The sequence below is a fragment of the Vipera ursinii genome, assembly GCF_947247035.1.
Source record: "Vipera ursinii genome assembly, chromosome: 3".
NCBI lineage: Eukaryota > Metazoa > Chordata > Lepidosauria > Squamata > Viperidae > Vipera > Vipera ursinii.
Window position 1 is genome coordinate 178,382,933 of NC_139516.1, and position 19,761 is coordinate 178,402,693.

At 34.8% G+C, this 19,761-nt stretch overlaps 1 protein-coding gene across 1 annotated transcript in view; it reads left to right on the plus strand.

The window, feature by feature from the left end:
* Positions 1-19,761, plus strand: part of PREX2 (phosphatidylinositol-3,4,5-trisphosphate dependent Rac exchange factor 2) — a gene marked incomplete at its 5' end in the record, with an annotated part of 104,998 nt that overhangs the window by 66,142 nt on the left and 19,095 nt on the right. The window contains 11 exons of the mRNA XM_083361200.1: positions 3,307-3,468; positions 4,647-4,869; positions 6,285-6,492; positions 7,010-7,189; positions 8,095-8,189; positions 9,012-9,094; positions 9,765-9,855; positions 10,924-11,052; positions 12,995-13,036; positions 14,481-14,698; positions 18,783-18,885. Of these exons, the coding sequence (XP_083217326.1) occupies positions 3,307-3,468; positions 4,647-4,869; positions 6,285-6,492; positions 7,010-7,189; positions 8,095-8,189; positions 9,012-9,094; positions 9,765-9,855; positions 10,924-11,052; positions 12,995-13,036; positions 14,481-14,698; positions 18,783-18,885 (1,534 nt within the window). The remainder of the gene's footprint in view (positions 1-3,306; positions 3,469-4,646; positions 4,870-6,284; positions 6,493-7,009; positions 7,190-8,094; positions 8,190-9,011; positions 9,095-9,764; positions 9,856-10,923; positions 11,053-12,994; positions 13,037-14,480; positions 14,699-18,782; positions 18,886-19,761) is intronic.

The window sequence follows — 19,761 nt, forward strand, 5'->3', positions numbered from 1 at the left end:
TGTATTTTAATGGTAGTTTTAAGAATTATTATTAAGAATTATTTTAATAGTAGGATTTAAGAATTATCATATCATTTTGCAAAACAAAGGTGGGAGAACATGGTTGGTTACAAAAAAGATTTGCAGTTCTTCTATATATTAAGAATTCCTAATCTGATGTTTACTAATTGTTCAGAACAACACAACTATAAATAATTTATCTAATAAACAAGGAGGGTGAGATTGCATGGTGGTAGAAGGAAAAAGATACATTATCTTAAAGGTGTTATTAGTGTATGATCAAATAATAATACTCTAAATATAGATCATTTAAAGGGAATTAAGATACTAAACAAAACAAAACAAAATACCTCTCCCCTCCTTTGTCTCCATGTTATCAAAATCATCACAGAAAGACTATATTATTATATTATTGTATACAGATAATGTATACAGATAATATTGTGTGGATCATAACAAACTCTGGCAAGTCCTTAAAGAGATGGGCATACCAGACCATCTTATTTGTCTCTTGAGAAACCTATATGCGGGCCAAGAAGCAACAGTGAGAACTGGACACGGAACCACTGATTGGTTCAAAATTGGGAAAGGAGTCTGGCAAGGCTGTATACTGTTGCCCTGCCTATTTAACTTATATGCAGAGCACATCATGAGAAAGGCAGGGCTAGATGAATCAAAAGTTGGAATTAAGATTGCCGGAAGAAACATCAACAACCTAAGATATGCAGATGATACCACTCTAATGGCAGAAAGTGAAGAGGAACTAAAGAGCCTCTTGTTGCGAGTGAAGAAGGAGAGTGCAAAACTTGGGTTGAAACTAAACATTAAGAAAACCAAGATCATGGCATCCGGCCCTCTCAATTCCTGACAAATAGATGGGGAAGAAATGGAGGTAGTGACAGATTTTATTTTCCTGGGCTCCAAGATCACTGCAGATGGGGACTGTAGCCAAGAAATTAAAAGACATTTGCTCCTTGGGAGGAAAGCCATGGCAAATCTAGACAGCACACTAAAAAGCAGAGACATCACCCTGTCAACAAAAGTGCGTATAGTCAAGGCTATGGTCTTCCCAGTTGCAATGTATGGCAGTGAAAGTTGGACCATAAGAAAGGCTGAGCGCCAAAGAATTGAAGCCTTTGAACTATGGTGCTTGGGAAGACTCCTGTGAGTTCCTTGGACTGCAAGGCGATCAAACCGGTCAGTCCTAGAGAACTCTTTAGAAGGCCAGATCCTGAAGCTAAAACTCAAATACTTTGGCCACCTAATGAGAAGGAAGGACTCACTGGAGAAGAGCCTAATGCTGGGAAAGATTGAGGGCTTTAGAAGAAGGGGACGACAGAGAATGAGGTGGCTGGATGGAGTCACTGAAGCAGTAGGCGTGAGCTTAAATGGACTCCAGAAGATGGTAGAGGACAGGAAGGCCTGGAGGAACATTGTCCATAGGGTCGCGATGGGTTGGACATGACTTCGCAACTAACAACAACAACAACAACAATACAGATAATATTCCTAATTGGTACAGGTTTTCATTTCACACAAAGGAAAAGTCTTGCCTCTTTTTCTTTCTCTCAATATTAAGTCCATTATTTGATTAGCTTGCTAACAGTAATAGGGATGTATCTATAAGTACATGTCATCAATGGAGGTTGTCAGTTCTTCAGTTATTTCAGTCTCTACATGGCATTGTAAGAGGATCTCTTTACATTTGATATTTGTTGAGAATTCAATAAATAATTGGCTTGTCAATGCAGTTTGCAGACTTTCTGGAATTCTTTTTTCTAATAATTTGAAAACCATGAAATATTAACACTTCAGAACAGACTTAAGAAATTTGTCCTTACTCCAAAATGTTATTCTACTGCTAGACTGTAACAATATATATACAACTGCTGCTGCTTCTTCACTCCATCCTCAGTGCACTGTGATATTGCCTCTATCTTCTTGCCATTGTTGTTACTGTGCACCATTCATTCATTCATTTCATTTCTTTATTAAATTTATATGCTACCCATCTCACTATCCAAAGTGACTCTAGGCGCTGTTGCTGCAGCTGCCATCTCCTTGCTCCCTAATTTTGGAAAGTGCTACACTGCCTTGTCTCCTATGTAGACCTTTGGATGATGCTGAGGAAAGGAGGAGATGAGAAAATCTACTTTTCTAAACTCTTTCCTGCAAGTATGATATTGGGTGAAATCTTACTTGTTTTTAAAGAGAGTCCTTGTGGAATGTATCTAAGGGTGGAATATGGACAGGACTAATTGGACATGCATACAGTGCTTGGGCAGCTGAATTGATTTATATTGTTAGAGTTGAAGTAAAAGCTGTTTGCTTATATTTCTAATATAAATGGTCTTAGCTTAAGAATCAAATGTTCGTATAATTATGAAGCTCTAGATTATGAAGCTCTAGATCAGACATGTCAAACTCGCGACGTCACGTGATGTCGCGTGACGTATCGGAACTTTTTCCCATTGCCGGCAATGGGATGGGCGCCGTTTCTCTGTGACGCTCCAGCCTGCAGGCCGGCCGTTTGACACCCCTGCTCTAGATTATAATATATCATACATCATAGTATATACAGAGGTTTTTGCAACTCTGTTTCAGTGGCTCCACCTCTTATCTGCCTATTTCCTATACATAATAATTGCTTGTTCTGTTAACTTCTTCTATAGACATTTTTTTTCTAAACTAGAGAATAGGATGGAAAGAAGGACAAATTATTTTCTTGGAAATGCCTAGATATCCAGCACCTTGGTCATGTTTCTACAAGCTGTCATTCTAGGACGGTCTTTTCCAATAAAGCTCAGTTACTTCCACTATCCAATCCATTGTGCAGATCTTCCTCCCTGATTCTGCTTGTACTTACTATCTCCTCAGATGTTCCTCCATCCTCCTACGGGTATTCTCTCCAGTTCTATTGCCTGTTTCTCTTCAGTGGGTTCCATGCCCTGCCCCTTGATACACTTTTGAGTTCACAATGCAGAGACATTTCACTGCTTGCAAATGATTCTGCTGTTGCTCACAGGAGTCTTAATTAATCCAAGAATTTCACTTACTCTCAAAGTCCAAATCTGAAAACTGCTTGATAAATGAGTTGTCTGAGTTTTTTTATTTAGCCCATAATAATTGGAGCAGTTAGTTGCACAAATATTAGTATTGTGAAATATCAATATGTACCTAATGAAGAAAAAAATAAATACTAATTAAATACTAAATACATGACAAATACATAAGGATGGATTCATATATTAGGGCTGTGCTATGAGAATTAATAACCTTTAAATAATTACTTTGTCCTACTTATAGATCGTTGAAGCTCTAGCAAAAAGTGATGAGCAGTCTGTGCAAAACTGTAGCAGCTTAAATAGTATAAATGAAATAATTCCTACCAATCTTCAGAGCAAATTCAGTGCCATTTGCAGTGAAAAAATAGAGCACATTTGCAGAAGGATTACAAGTTATAAAAAGGTAAATGCTGTAAATTTGCTTGAAAATATTCAACTAGAACTTAGTATGGATAAACAATTACATATACTGTAAATATGTAGAATCAAAGTAAATACATAAATGGTAAATGAATAATATATTCATGATAAGGTATAATTCAAAATTGCTTGGGAAGGTTTCTAATTCTGCAAAGTAGATTTTGAGAGTGTACATGTTAAATGGAACACAATGACATGAGAAGAAAAAAAATTAGCAACAAACTGGCCTTATGTTTTTTGTGATTCCTGTGCAATTAAAATATCTATGATAGACAAAGTACTTTTCATTTATTGCTGATGTATTTTAGAAAAAATTAATAATATATGCAGTGTCAAGGACAAGAATAGCAAGAGCATATTGGACCAGCAACAAATACACTGGTACAACCATGTGGGGGAGGTAGACATATTTACCAAACCTAGTTATAAACCCACATTTTCCCCATCTGCTCAGATAAGATCTTTGAGAATCTATGAACATGATGCACAATTATTATTTTCAGAACGTTTTCTATTTGAGTGGCTGTTGGAATATGTTTTATTCTAAGGATAGTTTTGTCTTCAACTTTCAGGTGGAAACAGATTGTCAAGAATGCTTTAACTGAGCTGTTAGTTTCAATGTAAAAGTTTGATATTTATAAATAATTATGTAATTTTTTTTATTATTACCTTATTACTACAGCATCAATTTAATTACCTTTGTAATTCCATGGGCTATAGAATATTCAGATTAAAACAAATCAGATTTTGATATCAAATGAGAATAGAAATAACAGATCAATGATTGATTATTTTTCTCCCTTTTGGAATTGAAATGTGTAACTCACTCTTATAGTTATATGATCTGGAAAGTGGGTATAATTTGTGTTTATCGAAGTCTTTATCAAATGTTCAAAGTCCTTTTGTGGATGCTGCTTTTGATTCTTTGTAACTGACATTATCTTTAACTTAACAGGTGCACTATTCTCAGTTATTTTGATGCAGAAATACAATTTTGTGTGCAGCGTTATGTGTTGTGGAAACAGAAACTCTGTGTGCAAAAATAAGAGTCTGAAACAATACATTTTCTCACATATAAAAACTGAATTGTCAAAGTTATTATGTAGTTCAAACTGGAATCTTTGGATTTATATAACATTTCCCTTTTGGATTTACCTTTAGTTTTCACGGGTCCTAAAAAATCGAGCTTGGCCTACCTTCAAGCAAGCTAAGTCAAAAATCTCACCATTGCACAGCAGTGATTTCTGTCCGACTAATTGTCATATCAATGTCATGGAAGTCTCATATCCTAAAACGTCAACCTCACTTGGCAGTGCCTTTGGTGTTCAACTAGATAGCAGGAAACATTTTTCACATGAAAAAGAAAACAGACTTACGGAGCAAGGTAAACCGCAATGTCTATCTTTGAAAATTTGTTTCTTTCCTAGCATGACAAGAAATGAAGAGATTGGGTTAATTTGGAGGTATAGAATGTCTTAACTGATGCCATTATTAAGGGTAAAGAAGAAATTTTGGTTCTATTCAAGGACAAATGATTTTGGACTGTTCTTGCTTTATAAACCAAATACTATCATTGCCCCCCCCCTTTCTACTTTTCTACTTTTCATTCATGCTTCTTTTTCTCAGAGAAAATGATGAAGAGGGGAATCTGTTTAGCAGGGTATTTCTCCTCGAGATTGCCTCGTTTTTCTCCATGCAGGGATGTCTGTTGCTGCCTCTTAAAGAGCAAATGGCAGAGAGTGACTGCGATGGCTATGGTTCTTTGGAGGAATTCCAAAACTTTCCAGCCCATTAGCCTTTTCTTCTTTGGGAAAGAGAAAAAAATATAATATGGGAAATTGCCACTTTGGCACTGCATAATGGCTGGTTTGGTGTAATGGTAATTGCAGACTTATACACAGAGCCAAGCCACATCCATACATATGCTTTTCCATTTTAATTTTATTTATTTATTGGAAACAAATTTACTCTATAAGCACTATTAATTAAAGGATTTTTATTTTGTGATTCACCTAAATTACTGCTTATTTCTTTCTGAAATAATTAAATGGTCACATGATGATTGTAATAACAGGAAACTGCAAATGTTTATCTGATTCATTTTATTATGTATATATGTTTATTAATACATATATTAGGTTTCTAGAATTATAGCTTTAGATTACATTTGGATTTTTCTTGGAGAACCATAAGTCAGTGATAACACATTTTCAATGCTGCCTTTTCAAATTTAGTACTTTAGTACTGCAAATGTTTATCTGATTCAGCTATTTTTTTTCATCAGAGAAATTGTCCTACTTAAAATGAGTGCCTTCTTTGCTAAATAAGTGGCACATTTTTTCTGAAGTAGTCACTGAACAATCACGAAAAGAGGATTATTGACGGCATTGTTTGTTTGCTTAATTTACTCTCCTGTCAGCTGAGAAATAATCATAATTGGCATGTCTATGTCAAACTGTCTATTTCTGTCTCTAGGTTTTGCTAAAGTATGGAGAAAAAATATTTTTTCAAGAATTCATGTTTTTTCCAGTATTTATATTGTTCAATTATTTCTATTTTAATTCAGATTATATTGTTTCATTAGCTTATGGGATAATGTTAATAAGTGAATTATGCTTGTAAAAGTGAATTAATTAATTTCAACACAAGTGTGTATTTTCAGCATCATGTTTTGCTTGTGTTCTGAATGTGTACAAACTAATTATTGGATTTATGAAAGTGAGCTGGATTTTTTTTTTGCACTTAAATTGAGTTATAGTGATTTTAAATACAGCATTTTATGCAATATACTTCCTCTAGGTAAACTGAATCCCATGGTTTATATACAACATACTATAACAACCATGGCCGCTCCATCAGGTCACTCATTAGGTCAACAGGATGGCCATGGTTTAAGGTACCTGTTAAAAGAAGAAGATTTAGAAACACAAGAAATCTATCAGAAACTATTATGCAAATTACAAAGTACATTAAAGGAAGTGGAAAACTGTGTATTTCAAATAGATGAGTAAGTAATCCGAAGGTTTATATCTTTACGGACTGGGGTATTAATACATATATTAGGTTTCTAGAATTATAGCTTTAGATTACGTTTGGATTTTTCTTGGAGAACCATAAGTCAGTGATAACACATTTTCAACGCTGCCTTTTCAAATTTAGTACTTGACATTTGTGGGTTGGACAAATACTTTTTCAAACAAATCAAGCCAATAACTCCATTTATTTTGTTAAGACAACTCTAATAAGAAATAGAAGTACCTCTGGTCTTTTGAATTTCTTCCAATTGTAACAGACTCTGGTTTTAGTTTAAAACTTAAAACTTTATTTTCAGTAGGGAAGTATATGTATGGAGTAAGTGAACAATATTTAGATAGAGTAATTCATGATTGGCTGTTGTATGAGACTAGCCATGTTAAATTCCTGCTTCCATTTTAAGAGTATGCAATGTCTGCATTTGCAAATTTTCATACAAATTAGTGGTATGCACTGTTTTTAATTACTGCTATTAAATTTATAAATTTCAGCCTTCTGTCTTCAATAACATATTCTCCAAGTTCACAAAATAAAAACCATGAATTATTAATGTCAACAGACAGTGATAATGAAAAAGGAGAACGCAATGGGAAAAAAGTATGCTTCAATGTAGTAAGTGATGATCAGGAAGATTCTGGTCATGACACTATAAGCAACCGGGATTCATATAGGTAATGTATCAGTTAATATAATAAAGGTAAAAGGTAAAGGTTCCCCCGCACATGCATGCTAGTTGTTTCCGACTCTAGGGGCTGGTGCTCATCTCCGTTTCAAAGCCGAAGAGCCAGCGCTTGTCTGAGGACGTCTCCGTGGTCATGTGGCCGGCATGACTAGACGCCAAAGGCGCACGGAACGCTGTTACCTTCTCACCGTAGTGGTCCCTATTTTTCTACTTGCATTTTGACGTGCTTTCGAACTGCTAGGTTGGCAGAAGCTGGGACGAGTAACAGGCGCTCACTCTGCTACGCGGCACTCGGGATTCGACCCGCCAAACTGCCGACCTTCTGATCGACAAGCTCAGCGTCCTAACCCACTGAGCCACCGCATCCCTTAGTTAATATAATAATAAACACCAAATTTATAATTTTACTGTGTGTAATGATACAATGTTAACAATTTTTAAAAATCTGTTACAGTGTTATTAAGTAATACATAGATACATACAAATAATTTTTTCCCCATTTGTGCTTATTTCCAAGTTAAGTTTTTTTTTTAATGTGTGAGGCAAATATGCCAAATTTATACCTTCTGATTCAATATACTGATATGAATGAATTTCCCATTGTCACATCCATTCCTTTCTCTTGAACGATATTGTCCTTTCTTAGAGGACTTGGCTGTTAATACATTTTCAGTGAACTTAAACCCACTTCCCTCTTCAATTGTAGCCTTTAGCACTATATTGCAAGGCTTTAAAAATATACAAGCACTAATGGTTTTTTTTACCCCAAGAGACAAATAAAACTTATTGTATGCCTTAATAGTATAAATAATGCTAATAAAGTATTTGAAAGAAATGCCTTAAAAAGTGTTTATTCTTGAAGGATTTATACTCTTACATTTTTCTTCTTTTTAGTGATTGCAACAGCAACCGGAATTCTACTGCTTCTTTCACCAGTATTTGCAGTAGCCAATGCAGTTCTTATTTTCATAGTGATGAAATGGATTCAGGTGCTTTTCAAATATGTGTTTGTGTGTGCATGTTTACATACTTATTTAGGGGAATGTGTGTGACATCTGTTTACCAGAACTTGTGTTCATTTATTTTATTTTGTATAACTTCTGTACTGTCACAATTACACATTTATGACAAAGTAAGTCATAAAACACTACAGCCACAAAAAAATCACATCATAACACTCATCAAAAATATTATATAGTAATTAAGCAGCAATGAAGTAAAGATATTAATTCCCCAAAGCTTAATGTCTATATGTAATGAAGTTGAAAATAATGTCCTTCTTTCATTTATCTTCAAGTATTTTCTTTATTCAGAAACTTAATTTCTATTTAATTGAACTGGATAGGCGAGACATATAAAACTAATTTAACCTATCATTAACTCATATCTGAGGGGCAGACAAATTATACTTGAAAATCAGGATATTTAAAGAATCCTTTTAATCTTCATCTTTCTAAACATCAATAGCCTATTGAAAGAGGACAAAACAAAGGATGTTGTTACTGGCATACATCTGATTTTTTTTCTTCCCACTGCAACACTGTAAACAGTTAGGGTAATGGATGAAATACTCTGGATGGAATGCTACTATAAATTTGAATGAAGCTATCAGTTAAGCAATAGGAACTTGAGTGAAATGAAGAAAATCAGACTGAAAGTAATTACTTTTTTTTAAAAAAAGGGGAAACCCCTACTCTGGTAGCAAACTTAGTGTTTCAGTTCAATTTCTAGATCTTTTTCAACATCAAGATAATTCAAATATGGAATATGAATATCTAAAGTCAACGTGATTTTAAATATTGTCTTATTAGGTGATGAACTTCCTCAGAGTATCTGCATTTCTCATGATAAGCAGGATAAACTTTATGGTTGCTTGGAGCATCTTTTTGGTCAGGTAAGCTTTTTCATTTCAGTTTTCTTCTGCCCCATGACGTGACAGAGATATGAAAATGTTTGGAAGGAATTGGATAAGATTAGAAGCAATTTGAGCAAAGCTAGAACTGTCTAGCACATTGAACAGGTAAAAAGGGGGCCTTGGATAAGGTAAGCCATGCTGGTTTCCATTATGCTTTTACTATGCTATGGTTCATTTAAGCAGCAATTATGATAAAACATAGCTCACAAATCACAACGCAGAATAATCACAGTTTTCAGTTGGATAGATTTACACTTCACACTAAACCAAGGCAAATAAATTGCATTTCATATCTGCAAGGAACTGAAGTCAACTGAAATCTGACACTGGTTGAGAAAACATCAGAGTGGTTAGGGTTTTTTTCCTCATAGACAAGCTTACTGAGTTGTTAAAAGATCTTGTTTGATTGTTTGGTTTTGACGTTTTGGATTTGTCTACTAAGACCAAAAATGGAGGTAGGTTTCCCCAGTTGAATTCAAATAAAATACATAATTGTGGATCTCCCACATCTCTGTTTATATTGTTGCTTCTAACAAATGCCTAGGTTTTCCCAACTAGATCTAGCATATACTATAATATTTTAAATCAGATTGACAGGATTATGAGAATAAACTTTTTAATATTTATCAATCATTTCTGAATCCAACAGGTAGATTCAATTATTAATCTGCTAAAAGGTCCAGCAGTGGCAAGAGCTTTTGAGCAAACCAAGTTCTTTACTCCTGGTCGAAGTTTTCAAGGTATTAATTTCGCAAAGCTAAGTATGGCAGTGAGCATAGTTTCTAGCACTTTTATTAAGAATATTACTTTATAGTTAACATTTCTTTAAAACACAATATAAAAATTAGAAATGTACCTCCAGCATTTTATGGGCCTTTTTTAGCGCACAGATTGCTGTGGCAGAAGGAATTGTGATAAAAAAGTAAAGAAATGCATAGGTTCTTAATGTGTTGTGCAAGATATATTCAAGTAAATGCAGTAAATATTTAACATTTTGAATAAAACTTTTTAAACAGCAGTCTGAGTTTGGCCAGTATTTTTCCCCATTCTCATTCCCACTTTCAATTTTACTTTTCTCCAGATTTTTTTTATTTTTCATTTCTCTAGATATTTTTTATAATCTCTGCAATGTCTGTTACTCTTTGTTTTGCTACTCTTGGCTGGAAGAAGGGAGGGAAGTGTGTATGCATGTGTGTTTCTCTATGTTTCTGTGTATGAGACTGATTATATGTGCACGGAAGATAATGGTTGGTATATGCAGGGCTTTTTTTGTCATAGAACGCTCAGAATGGAGTTCCGGCACCTTTTTTGGATGGAACCTTGTAGTGTAGGCAAGGCGGGTTGTATGACATGTGTGAGTTCCGGCACCTTTTTCTTTTACAAAAAAAGCACTGGGTATATGCCAATAGGAATCATTTAATGTTAATGGGATATCTAACTAATTTTAATTAGTTATTACAGTCTCTCACATACAGGCACATTTTTTCTATCCCATTACTCTCTTTTTATGAGTATGCCTTCAAGCAGTGTGTGTGTGTGTGTGTGTGTGTGTGTGTGTGTGTATTTGAAAATTCCATATTGACAAAGTGGGGATGCAATCCACCATCCCAAAACTGACTTAGAAAACAAGGTGTAATTGAATTCGCCCCTAAATACAGGAGTCCAGGCAAACTTGTGGAGCTGTTCAGTATTGCAAGGCTAGGATGGCATTCTTCTGCAAATGTACAACTGGAAAGACTTATAACTATAAGAGTATTACAATCAGCTAAAAATATTGTAGCAAAATTAATAATTTTGGTTTTGCCTAGAATTTCAGCAAGAAATTGAACTTAAGGTGACCTGCCCAAAGAAACTGAGGCTTCATATTAAACAAGATCCTTGGAATCTTCCCAGTAGTGTTCAAAACCTTTCTCAAAGCATCCGAAAATTTGTTGAAGGTTAGTAATTCATTTACAGCAGCTCTTGTTGTGTGCTTCTTATACAGAAGTTCTGAAATATAAGATTTTCAGATATTTTAGATTTTCTGAAGTTTAATTACCAAATTTGGTATCATCATCAGTACAAATGAGAGTGGGGAATTCCTCCATTTATATACAGTAGCTTGCCCTTCCAGTATTGTTGGGGTTGTGTTTTTTTTCTTGGTACAGTAGTTTCATGATTAAAGTATTGTCTTCTGCTTGATTGTTTGGTGATACTGATTTCTGCTTATCTGGGTGTTGGCCGATGGAGAGATTCTGTTCTGGTTTGTTTGTCTAGTTTGTTTTCTTAGATTTTTTTTAATTGTCTATTTGAAATGATGTGAAAATATGTTTAAATTTATGTGTCTATTGCTACCTGATTTGTCCTAATGCAAAGCATTTATGTGTATGGATATAGGTAGGTGGGAGGAGAGAGTGAGAGAGAGACAGAGAGAACACAAACAAAAACGTAAATTTGCACACAAACAGATTTTAATTGTAATGTATGCTAACTCACCCAGCCTTGTCATTTTGAAGGGATTTAATTTCTTTAAAGCAATTTATATACAATTTCCAAAATGCAAAAGAAGTGTGAAAATGCTGGCTAGAGCTAGTATGGAGCTAGTCCCAGTTCTCCAGTCCTCTGGAGAGTATTACTTTGCATTATTCTCATGAGATTCAACTATATAGAGTGCAGATAGGGGAACCTCACACACTCTCTTTGTCTAGAAAGGATTAAAGGAGTTGGATCTACTCAGAAGCTCCCTGTTCTTATCTGTGATCATTGGCTTCGTATCAATGCAGAGCCATCTTCAGCCCACCTTTCATTTACAGGATCCACCGCCTCAGATATCTTCACGGTATCTTTCCCTGATCTTGCATCATACAGTTCCAGATCCTAGTTTCCATAACTTCAGTTCCCTCTGTTCCACAATCCATCTGGACCCTTTCCATTCCAGTAGCATCTCTTGGCAAACCAAGAAGGAATCATCCTTTCCTCTTTTTTTGATAAAGTTTCTCTTTTACACTTTTGTACCAAATTTGTTCTTGGAGCTTTTAGCATCTATCTTAATGAAGTGTGGTATTTTTCATTAGGTTTTCTGGAATGGTATGTGATATAAAAGTTTATGATTTCAGTTCAAACATCTAGTACTTTTGAAAAAAATTTTACACGATCACTATATATAATAAAATGTTCTTTGTTGTAGTGCTTCCAACTTTTATTGTTGCCTTATTTGTCTATCTTGGTAATTATTGATGAAGTTACTGAATATACCATCTGTAAACATTTTATACCTATTTTCCCTTAAATTATTACTCAAAATACATTTTATTGACTTTTTTCATAGCTCTTTCCATTGTTATCTTATGATTACTTCTTTGAAGTTTTGCATTCACTTCATACAACTTTTGATGTATCACCTTTTCATATTTTAATAATAATTTGTACATATGACAATAGGTGATCTGGGTTTTGAATAAGTGCTTCAAACTTTTTCAAGGTCTCTCCTTCTAGCTTGAGATCATTTTTTTTAATTCTTCCAGCAATTTGTTAACATATCCATCACGGTAAATTCCAGCCTTCATTGAACAGTTTCTTTCTTTGTGTACTGTAGTTATCCCTGAAATAAATGGCATTTGATGGCAAAGTTGTTGGCAATGTTACTGGAAACTACTGTTTTCTCTGTTTTTTCTTTAGATGGTATAAATAAATACTTTACCCTATATGTATACTTTGTATTTAATTGATAAGCGTGTCACTTTGAATAGGGAAAGATATGAAGATCCTTGTTGTTCTTGTGCCTATTGATTGAAAGACATACTGCCTAATAATAGAAATTTAGTATTGAATAGAAAGGGACTCTCCATGAGTGGCAAACATGATTTTATCTTTTCCGGTTCTTTTATTTTTCTTTTCCAGAGGTAAAAGCAAGAGTCCTTCTGGCACTTCTTGAATACACAGGTAAATTTTTTTTTAAAGCTATTGATCAACTTTTGCAAATGTCTTCATTTGTGCTCTCTGAGCTTGTTTTGTTACAGATGATTCACTACCAAATGAGGTAACATCATGAGTATGCTGATAATGTTACCTAGTCTGATAATGAAACATCCGTAAGAAAACAACCAAGGTAAAAGGAGCCCACAGTTCAGTTCTGAGCTACAAGTATTCTTTCTATCAGTACTTATAAGTAAGTAAGTATGTAAAATAGTTTAGTATTTAGTAATTGATATTATTAATCTGATTATTAATCTGATCTGGATGGGGTTACGCCTTCTGGAGTTAAAGCTTATTTTTTGAGGAACAGATGATAAATATAATCAGGAAAGCTTTTGCATAAATTCATTTACAGGTGCCTCTTGTTTAACAATGACAATTGAGACCAGAATTTATACCCCTAAGTGACACAGTGTGATGTCATGTGGCTGCACCACTTAGTGGCAGAAATCCCAGCACTTCCATTTGCTATTGTTAAGCAAATCATTCTTTGTCATTAAGCAAGAATGTCACATAATCACCATTTGCGACTTTCTGCTGGCTTCCCCATTGATTTTGTTTGTTGGAAGCTGACAGCAAAGATTGCAAATGGTTATCAAGTAACTGCAGGATACTGTGACATTGTAAGACAGTTACCAAGCCATTGTGAGCCAGTTGCCAAGCAGCGGAATTGTGATCATATGCTGTGGAGATGCAGTGACAGCCACTATGAAGACACGTCGTAAGCCCCCTTTATTCAGCACCATCATAACTCTGAACAGTTGCTGGTTGTTAACAAGGACTTCCTCTATAGATACATGAGAGAGTAAGACCCAGGAATCTCTCTAGACTTTCTGAGCAAAAGCACATATAAGATTGTGACATAAAGTGGTAACTGATCATTTATAATACAGAAGGCAGTTGCCATGAAAGTAGGCTAACTTGTGGATATGTATTAGATGTATATGCAGAATAAAAAAGTATTATAGCATACACATTTAAATTAAACAAGATTCCAGCAAATAGCATTTTGAATCCGTACTGAAGTAGAATAATTTAATAATTAAAGCCATTTATGATGTACCTGTACTCTACAAGCTTACTATATAGTGATAGCATGGCTTTTCTTTCATCAGCTTTTGCAATAAAAAAACCCTGTGTGTATCTGTGTGTGTGTGTGTATGTGTGTGTGTGTATGTATAGATAGATAGATAGATAGATAGATAGATAGATAGATAGATAGATAGATAGATGATAGATAGATAAATAGATAGATATAGATATAGCTATAGATAATATAGACATAGATATAATTTGGTGCTTATTAGCAATTTTTGTGCTCAGGAAACAAGATCAATGCTTAGGACTACGCTTACTTTCTCATCAATTTAGATGATTTTTCACCTATTTTTCCTAATACGTTTTTTTTCAGATAGTGAGATACAGCTCAGGAGAGACATGGTCTTTTGCCAGAGTCTAGTAGCTACAGTTTGTGCATTTTCAGAGCAATTAATGGCTGCCTTAAATCAAACATTTAACAATGGCAAGGAGTATGAAATGGAAACACAAGAGGCCAGTAGGAGATGGTTGGAACAGATATCTACTGCAGGCGTCCTCCTTTACTTCCAGTCACTGCTGTCACCAAACCTGGTGAGAATTCCTATGAATGTCTATATAATATTGACCAATATTTTATTATCCTGAACAACACCTCAAATGAAATTTTATAAAAGAGCAATTTTTCAATAATGCTGTTGAATATTAATTGAAAACATTCTATATTATTCTAAAGACTTGGTAAATCAAACCAATGTCAACTGTATCAGGAATACTGTATGTTATATTGTCTCACAGTGAGCTAGGTGGAAAATAAATTTAATACCGTATTTTCCGGCGTATAAGACGACTGGGCGTATAAGACGACCCCCTACATTTCCTGTTAAATTATAGGGTTTGGGGTATACTCGCCGTATAAGACTACCCCTCTTCCAACGCACACCAAATAAAAATTTAAAAAACATCAGATTTGATTTTAATATGGTAATTTTAATTCAAATGCTTATGACATGCAGGTACTTAGTAGGAAAACTGTCACTTATAAACATAAGGCTGTTTGTCATCAAACATGTAAACATAAAACAGTGCAAGTGGATTAAACTTAATAATAATAATAATAATAATAATAATAATAATAATAATAATAATAAGAAGAAGAAGAAGAAGAAGAAGAAGAAGAAGTTGGAAGGGACCTTGGGGGTCATCTAGTCCAACCCCCTGCTAAGGCAGGAAACCCTATACCACTTCAGACAAATGGCTGTCCAGTCTCTTCTTAAAAACTTCCAGTGTTGGAGCATTCACCACTTCTGGAGGCAGGTTGTTCCACTGGTTAATTGTTCTAACTGTCAGGAAGTTTCTCCTTAGTTCTAGGTTGCTTCTCTCCTTGACTAGTTTCCATCCATTGCTTCTTGTCCTGCTTTCAGGTGCTTTGGAGAATAGCTTGGCTCCCTCTTCTTTGTGGCAGCCCCTGAGATATTGGATCACTGCTATCATGTCACCCCTCACCCTTCTCTTTGTTAAACTACACATACCCAATTCCAGCAACTGTTTCCTATTTTCCTAATTCACTTTTTCACTTTTCCTAATTCACTCTAAAGCTTTCCCTGCGCAGAGCCTTAAGTAACACCAGCTGCCTGCAATTAGTGCAGGTTCTCATCCCACCAGGCTCAAGGTTGAGTCAGCCTTCCATCCTTCCGAGGTAGGTAAAATGAGGACTCAGATTGTTGGGAGCAATAAGCTGACTTTGTAATAATGCTGCTTGTGGGGGGGGGGTGAAAGCTCTAATAAGCAGGCATATACATAGAATGAAGGCTATTGCTAAGCACATTGATTTGTGCTTTAAATTGTAAGCCGCCCTGAGTCTTCGGAGAAGGGCGGGATATAAATGGGATTTAAAAAAAAAAAAGACCAAATGGGAGATCCGCTCCAGGTTTTCCAGCAAGCCTGCCCAGTTCCTGAGTCAAATGTGTCCTTAGAGCTAAGCTGCTGCTCTGGCTACGCATTCCCCACCTGCCTTTCAAGTTGCTCTTGCATTCCCCACCTGCCTACAGCTGCTCTTCAACTTTAGAAGGAAAGAAGCCCAGACCCCAGCCTGTAAAAAATCACAGGCTGCAGCTTCTACTCCAATTGGTCCCGCTTTCCCTGTGCAGACTAAATGGAAGATCCGCTCCAGGTTTTCCAGCCAGCCCTGTCCCTAAAGTTTCAGCACCCGGCGTATAAGACGACCCCTGACTTTTGAGAAGATTTTCATGGGTTAAAAAGTCGTCTTATACGCCGGAAACTACGGTAAACACTAATAATAATCTTGCAACAATCCTCTAACACCATTGAATATTAACATTTGCCTTGATAGATGGATAAAAATGTCAGATCCAGTCTGAACATCTGGCTGAATGTACAACTATCTATAATGTGCCAAAGTAAAAGAGCCAACTGGTTCATATTAATATTCAAAATTACTTCTAGTCTTTTAGATCTTTTTGTTGCTTCTAATTATGGCCATTTTCTTAATTTTGAAGTGTTCACTGAAGCGAGAACTGTGAAAGGTTTGAGACTCTTAAACATAGCATTTCTAGCCCTATACCATTAACTACAGCCCTCAAGCCCTAATTCATGTGAAAGTGCTGTTTCTTCTCCCTTATATGTGATTTGGCTTCAGTCCTATTTTCTTCAGGACTTCTTTTGTAACCTGTGATACCCAGGATTCATTGGATTGAATCTAGCTGACATTAGTTTCACTTTAATTTCAGTGAAAGTGATGTTATATTAGTCATTAAATTGGTTATAGCCTAGGTCTCATATGACTTCTGTCATATGATGGAATGAACACATTATATTGTAGTTGTTAATGCTGTTGAACATTGTTGACTTAAATTTATATATTTTTAATTTATTCCATCAGAAAATAGTTTCTTCTTAAATAATACTGAGTTTTCATTCTTTTTGATTTCTGTGGTTTTGTATCGGTGTCCTATATTCCTAAATTTTGGAGCCGTTTTCCCAGTTTGATATTTCAGGCCACCAATGTGTCCCCAGAGATCTCTTGGCGCTCCTCAGCTTCCTTTTTAGATGACCTTAATTTTCAACCAGTTATTTTGATTAACAAAGAGAAATCTTGAAAAGCTACAAATGAAGTGTCAACCTCACACCTGTGTACAACAAGTGTTTCTAGAAAATAAAAAGGTCAAGTGGGTTCAGCCTAGTTGTTTATTTGGAAATGTGTTCTCCTACAGAGGAAAAAAAATCCAAGAATGATCTGGGATGTAGAAAGATAAATCTTGAAGGGATTTGATGGGGAAGCAGTGAACAATTTCATATGTATACCTCTGGTGAATGATTGTGTAATGCTGGCAACCCGCCAAATAAAATCCAAATGAAATGGAATAACCAAACTGCCATGACAGACCATTCTGTGGTGTGTGTAGCCATGATTTGTCCTCAGAATTTCAGATATTTATTTATTCATTCAATTTCTATAGCTGTCCTGCCTAATTCAATCAAGTGACTCTGGGCTGCTTACAGTTCTAAAATTATAAAAGAATTAAACTATCAAATGTAAAAACAACCAGAAAATAAATACAAACAGCAATCAAGATAATTATGAGCCCTAGGATTGGAATGTGAGAAAATTACAAATTATTTTAGAAGCCACAATACAGAACTTTATTTTCTTTTCAGTATACTAAATATTGTAATTTACAAAAGCCAGTGTTAACACTTAAGCTTGGTTTGTAGTAACACATTTTAAATATACTCATTTACTTGAACAACAATTAAAATTCTATGCAATGTAAATAGCCAGGTTTTTAAAGCTTTGCAAAAAGTCCATAGGGTTAGAGTGATTCTAATCTCCCAAAGGGAAAATGTTCCACAAGATGGGACTGTAGCAGAGATGTGCCCATTAAGCCAACAAATTTGGGATTTCTGGACAAGAAATTGTGGTCCATAGAAAGCATGCTCATATTTCAGCCTTTCCCAGTTTTGTGCCCTTACACACACATTGCACTATACTTCCCAAAATTCCTAAATAAACATTGTCCATGCTGGCTGAGAATTCTAAGTGTTGTTATACAGTACACTGAATGACATTAGGTTGATGAAAGGTGGCTAATCTTTAATAGATTAACAATGTCTCTGGAAGTTGTGATACATCTGTATTATTTTACATTTTACATTAGAAAATAATCAGAAATTCCTTTATTTTTCTTTCTTTCTAAGTTCTATAAATATGCTTTCTAATAGACTATAGTTCTATGTCAATGTTTTCTCTGTTAGCAACATGAGAAAATTACAAATTATTTTAGAAGCCACACTAATACAAAACTTCATTTTCTTTTCAGTGTATTAAATAGTGTAACATACAAAAGCCAATGAAAGCACTTAAGCTTGGTTTGTACTAACACATTTTAAATATACTCACTTGAACAATGATTAAAATTCTATGCAATTAAATTACACAGCCAACACAGTAATTAACTTTCTGTTCTGTATACATTGTTGCTAATAATTTGACAAGAGAAAATGGAGTAAAATTCAGAAGAAGTCAATCCATCTTAATTTACTGATGAGTCAGTTACGGTAATTGCTTCAGTGGAAGAGGATATGACCAACTGCAGTTAATGTTTATAATAATCTAGCATGATTATTACTTTCTGTCTATATGTATATATATTTGCAGACTGACGAACAAGCTATGCTAGAAGATACATTGATTGCATTATTTGACTTGGAGAAAGTTACATTTTATTTTAAACATTCTGAACAGGAACCTTTAATAGCAAGTGAGTATTGCAAAGTATACTTAAATTTCCCCTTTCAATATTTGTGGTAAAATATTTGACGATATTTTATATTTTCATTTGTGTCACATTTGCTTGTATAGTAAACTTCATTGTATTCTTATGCACATACAAATTTTTCAACTTTTATCCATTTTGAGGAGATTGGTAATATTGTATATAATATTTACCCCATTTTTCTTATTTAATAAGTAACTCGAGGTGACGAACATAATGCTTCCTCCTCCTTTTTTTTCCTCCACAACAAGAACACAGTGAGATCCATTGGGCTGAGAGAGAGTGATTGGCCCAAGGTCACTCCGCCAACATTCATGCCTAAATTGGGACTAAAACTCACGGTCTCCTGGTTTCTAAGCCAACTCCTTTACCTTTCCACCAAATTGGCTCTCCAATCTCCATTTCTTTATAGTACCTAACAAAGACAGTAGGTTTAATGTTACTTATGATAGCTATAGGCATAAGTACAAGTTAGAGGGAAAATGAGAATTATTAGAGAAGGCAGCCAGGCACAAAATAGAAAGATGGGCAGCAAGTCTTTATTCAAGTCTCAGTATGAACACAATGTATGAATACAGTCACAATTTCATTTTTTTCTTAAAGCTAACTCTAATGGTATCTACAAAAGAAACTATAGGGAAAAAAGTCTTTCTCTGATTGGGAGTGTTACATTTTCACTAAGTTTTTAAAATTAAAAATGGATAAAATATTTTAATATTTATGCAAGAACGTGAAGTCTTGTAGGATTTAGACACTAAAATGTATTCTTTAAAAATAAATGTTTAAAAATTGAAATGGTCACATTTAGTATTCTCATTGGGACTTCATTTGTGCCCCATCAATGGATGCTTCTTTTAACAT